General features: G+C 49.5%; 1 protein-coding gene across 1 annotated transcript; it reads left to right on the top strand.

Moving 5' to 3' along the window:
• Positions 848–4170, top strand: LOC8072550 (probable mediator of RNA polymerase II transcription subunit 37c). Its single transcript, XM_002441174.2, has 2 exons — positions 848–1192; positions 2220–4170. Exons 1-2 carry the CDS (start codon positions 982–984, stop codon positions 3956–3958), a joined length of 1950 nt encoding a protein of 649 aa, XP_002441219.1. The 5' UTR covers positions 848–981; the 3' UTR covers positions 3959–4170.

Here is a 4743-nt window from a genome sequence, read left to right as displayed (position 1 = left end):
GTCGTGATCAAATTGTTGTGATACAAACGAAAATACTAGTATCTATTTTGTAAAAAAATTTGCAGCTAAAATCTTATTTAGTTATGAAAAATTTTATAAAATAGATATCATAGTATTTTTGTTTATATTTAACAAATATTATTCAATTATAGACTTTAAAAAATTTGTCTCATAAATTATAGATAAACTGTATAATTAATTATTTTTTTATCTATACTTAATACTCTAATGTCGTAAAATTTAATATAATAGTTAAAAATTTTGCAAAATTTTTTAAGAACTAAGGCATTGTTTAGTTTCCAAAATTTTCCAAGATTCCCCGTCACATCGAATCTTGCGGCACATGCATGAAGCATTAAATATAGACGAAAACAAAAACTAATTACGCAGTTTACCTGCAAATCGTGAGACGAATCTTTTGATCCTAGTTAGTCTATGATTGGATAATATTTGCCACAAACAAACGAAAGTGCTACAGTAGCGAAATCCAAAAATTTTCCTAAACTAAACCAGGCCTAAAGAAAGCCTACAGCTTGGGCCCTAAACAAGACCGAAATCCAACACCGCACCTGCCTCCTGCAGTGCCCCATCATCGTGTACAGTGTAGAAGCTACGAGAGACGGCCGGTCCAAAAGGCGCGCGTAAGGGGCCCGCTTTAACAGTCTGGCCGGCTGCATAGACGCGCGCCAGGCGCCACCCGCCGCCGTGTCGGCCTCCCGTCTCACAACACAAGCCCAGAACCAGCACCCTCCAGAGCATTCCAGAACCCCAATCCAACGGCCAAGATCGCCCGCACTCGAACCTTCTAGACCCGCCGCCACCTCAATAAAACCTCCTCGTCTCCTCCCTTGTCCCTCGTCTTTCGTCTGAGAAAAAAAAGGGTTTCCAGTTTCCACGAACCAATCTCTCTGCAACCGCAACTGCAACCAGGGTTTCGAAGGAAGGACTAGTTGTTTTCCGTTCGTAGAAGAGGAAGAGGAGATGGCGAAGGGAGAGGGGCCGGCGATCGGGATCGACCTGGGCACGACGTACTCGTGCGTCGGCGTGTGGCAGCACGACCGCGTCGAGATCATCGCCAACGACCAGGGGAACCGCACCACGCCGTCGTACGTCGCCTTCACCGACACCGAGCGGCTCATCGGCGATGCCGCCAAGAACCAGGTCGCCATGAACCCCACCAACACCGTCTTCGGTACGTGCCAGATACCAATCTCCTTTCCCTTTTCACTTTGAACTTAGAACGCCAACTAGCCCTAGCGTTGTTTGATTCCATGCTGCGGAGTTTCGCATTAATCATCACTTCATCATTGATGATGCTGTGGAGTTTTACATTAATCTTGACGCTTCAGATGCTTGTAGATCTACTGAATTTGTTTTAGTAAGCAATTTCTACTCTGTTTCGATTGGCAACATGAGCATCTCTACCTTAGACATCTGTTTTGTTCAGTGTGAGCAGTAGCTACTTTGTTTATGTTCTCTACATGAGTAGGATAGTTCAACAGTTAGGTGGATACGAGTTGATCTGTGGAATTTGTCGCTCAAAATTAGATGCTGCCGTCTCAATGTAATCCTCTGTTTTTCGAACTTTGTAATACCAATAACTGCAGTAAGTTTTCTCGGTCAGATTTGCAATCAGTAGTTACCTTTGTCGCCTCTGGTATTGCTACTCTAGATCCGCTTAGCGGTTTAGGTTGATTGCAACGCGTGCAATTACATTTTTAACTGAATTTATACTGGAACGCTGTCCTGAACTGAATTTGTCCCGGAATGCTGTCCTGTAGAAAATTGTCACTGTCACTTTTCGTTGGTTAGTAATTTCAGACTGCAGTATTCGAAAATGTGCCTTACCTGATCCTTGATTAAAATGTGCGTAGCCTGATCATTGACTCTAATATTTAGGCCCCGTTTGGTTCGTTGTCAAATCGAATGTTTGAACGAACACATGCAAGTAAAAAAAACAGTGAGAGAATAATATGCGAAACAAATCTTTTAAGTCTAATTAGTCTATGATTCAATACTTACTTGTTAAACTTTAACACCTCCAACTAAACATGCCCTGAGCTGATTTATTGTATGAATGTGTGCTTTTCTGCCGTCTTTTGACGCCCCTTCTGACCTTTATTATGATATGTTCAGCTGATTTATACCGTATTGGAACTGTTTTTCTGCTGTTTTTTGACGGCCCTGCTGACAGATGTCGCTCGTTTTTCTGAATGCAGACGCGAAGCGGTTGATTGGTAGGAGGTTCTCCGACCCGTCTGTGCAAAGTGACATGAAGCTATGGCCATTCAAGGTCGTGGCTGGCCCAGCTGACAAGCCGATGATAGTGGTCAACTACAAGGGCGAGGAGAAGCAGTTCTCCGCCGAGGAGATCTCCTCCATGGTGCTGACCAAGATGAAGGAGATCGCCGAGGCCTACCTCGGCTCCACCATCAAGAACGCCGTGGTCACGGTGCCTGCCTATTTCAACGACTCCCAGAGGCAGGCCACCAAGGACGCCGGCGTCATCTCCGGGCTCAACGTGATGCGTATCATCAACGAGCCCACCGCAGCTGCCATTGCCTACGGGCTCGACAAGAAGGCCACCAGCAGTGGCGAGAAGAACGTGCTCATCTTCGACCTCGGTGGCGGCACCTTCGATGTGTCGCTCCTGACCATCGAGGAGGGCATCTTCGAGGTGAAGGCGACCGCCGGTGACACCCATCTGGGCGGGGAGGACTTCGACAACCGCATGGTCAACCACTTCGTGCAGGAGTTCAAGCGCAAGCACAAGAAGGACATCAGCGGCAACCCGCGTGCGCTGCGGCGCCTGCGGACGGCCTGCGAGCGTGCCAAGCGCACGCTGTCGTCCACGGCGCAGACCACCATCGAGATCGACTCGCTGTACGAGGGCATCGACTTCTACACCACCATCACCCGCGCCCGGTTCGAGGAGCTCAACATGGACCTCTTCCGCAAGTGCATGGAGCCCGTGGAGAAGTGCCTCCGCGACGCCAAGATGGACAAGAGCAGCGTGCACGACGTCGTGCTCGTGGGCGGCTCCACCCGCATCCCCAAGGTGCAGCAGCTGCTCCAGGACTTCTTCAACGGCAAGGAGCTCTGCAAGAGCATCAACCCCGACGAGGCCGTGGCGTACGGCGCGGCTGTACAGGCCGCCATCCTGAGCGGCGAGGGCAACGAGAAGGTGCAGGACCTGCTCCTGCTCGACGTCACCCCGCTGTCCCTGGGCCTGGAGACGGCCGGCGGCGTGATGACCGTGCTGATCCCTCGCAACACCACCATACCGACGAAGAAGGAGCAGGTGTTCTCCACCTACTCCGACAACCAGCCCGGGGTGCTGATCCAGGTGTACGAGGGAGAGCGCGCCAGGACCAAGGACAACAACCTCCTCGGCAAGTTCGAGCTGTCCGGCATCCCGCCGGCGCCCCGCGGCGTGCCCCAGATCACGGTGTGCTTCGACATCGACGCCAACGGCATCCTGAACGTGTCGGCGGAGGACAAGACGACGGGGCAGAAGAACAAGATCACCATCACCAACGACAAGGGGCGGCTGAGCAAGGAGGAGATCGAGAAGATGGTGCAGGAGGCGGAGAAGTACAAGGCGGAGGACGAGGAGCACAAGAAGAAGGTGGACGCCAAGAACTCGCTGGAGAACTACGCCTACAACATGCGCAACACCATCAAGGACGACAAGATCGCCTCCAAGCTGGGCGCGGACGACAAGAAGCGCATCGAGGACGCCATCGACGGCGCCATCAGCTGGCTCGACAGCAACCAGCTCGCGGAGGCAGACGAATTCGAGGATAAGATGAAGGAGCTGGAGAGCATCTGCAACCCCATCATCGCCAAGATGTACCAGGGCGCCGGCGCGGACATGGGCGGCGCCGCGGGCATGGACGAGGACGCACCGGCCGGCGGCAGCAGCGGTGCTGGCCCCAAGATCGAGGAGGTCGATTAAGCTGGCCCTGCGCATCGAGGGGATTGAGATGCGTAATGCTTCCACCTGGCTCTTTGTTGCCGATCGTGTCACTTCTCACTTGCACTCGTGTCGTCGTAGAAGTTGAATTAGTTGTTTGGGAGCAGCAGACTTTAAGGTTGAGGGTGGTTAAAAACTCAATGCTGAGCTTTACTCAGCCTTTGAATATGATTATGCTTCTTTAATTGCGTTTTCCCCCTTACCTCTGAGATTTGATATCTGTTGGCGTGTTTGCTGCATATCAGTACCTGGGCCTTGTTTAGTTCACCCTGAAAACCAAAAAGTTTTCAAGATTCCCCGTCACATCGAATCTTGTGGCACATGCATAAAATATCAAATATAGACGAAAACAAAAACTAATTACACAGTTTAGCTGGAAATCACGAGACGAATCTTTTGATCCTAATTAGTCCATAATTAGATAATATTTGTCACAAACAAACGGAAAAGTTTTCACTTTTCGGAACGCCCTAGGCAAGCTGCAGGCGCGCTGATCGTTGCGCACGAAGGACCATGACTTCTTGTCTGCTGCTTGTCCCCATGATTGCACGAAGTAGGCTTTGTTTAGTTCAGTCTGAAAAAGTTTTCACCGTCACATCGAATCTTGTGTCACATGCATAAAACATTAAATATAGAAGAAAATAAAAACTAATTACACAGTTTAGCTGTAAATCACGAGACGAATTTTTGATCCTAGTTAGTCTATAATTGGATAATATTTGTCAAAAAAAACGAAATGCTACAGTATCGAAAAGTAAGTAAACAAG

The sequence above is a fragment of the Sorghum bicolor genome, chromosome 9 (genome assembly GCF_000003195.3).
Source record: "Sorghum bicolor cultivar BTx623 chromosome 9, Sorghum_bicolor_NCBIv3, whole genome shotgun sequence".
Taxonomy (NCBI): domain Eukaryota; kingdom Viridiplantae; phylum Streptophyta; class Magnoliopsida; order Poales; family Poaceae; genus Sorghum; species Sorghum bicolor.
The sequence above is the reverse complement of the archived record's forward strand: the minus strand, read 5'-3'. Positions and strand labels throughout refer to the sequence as shown.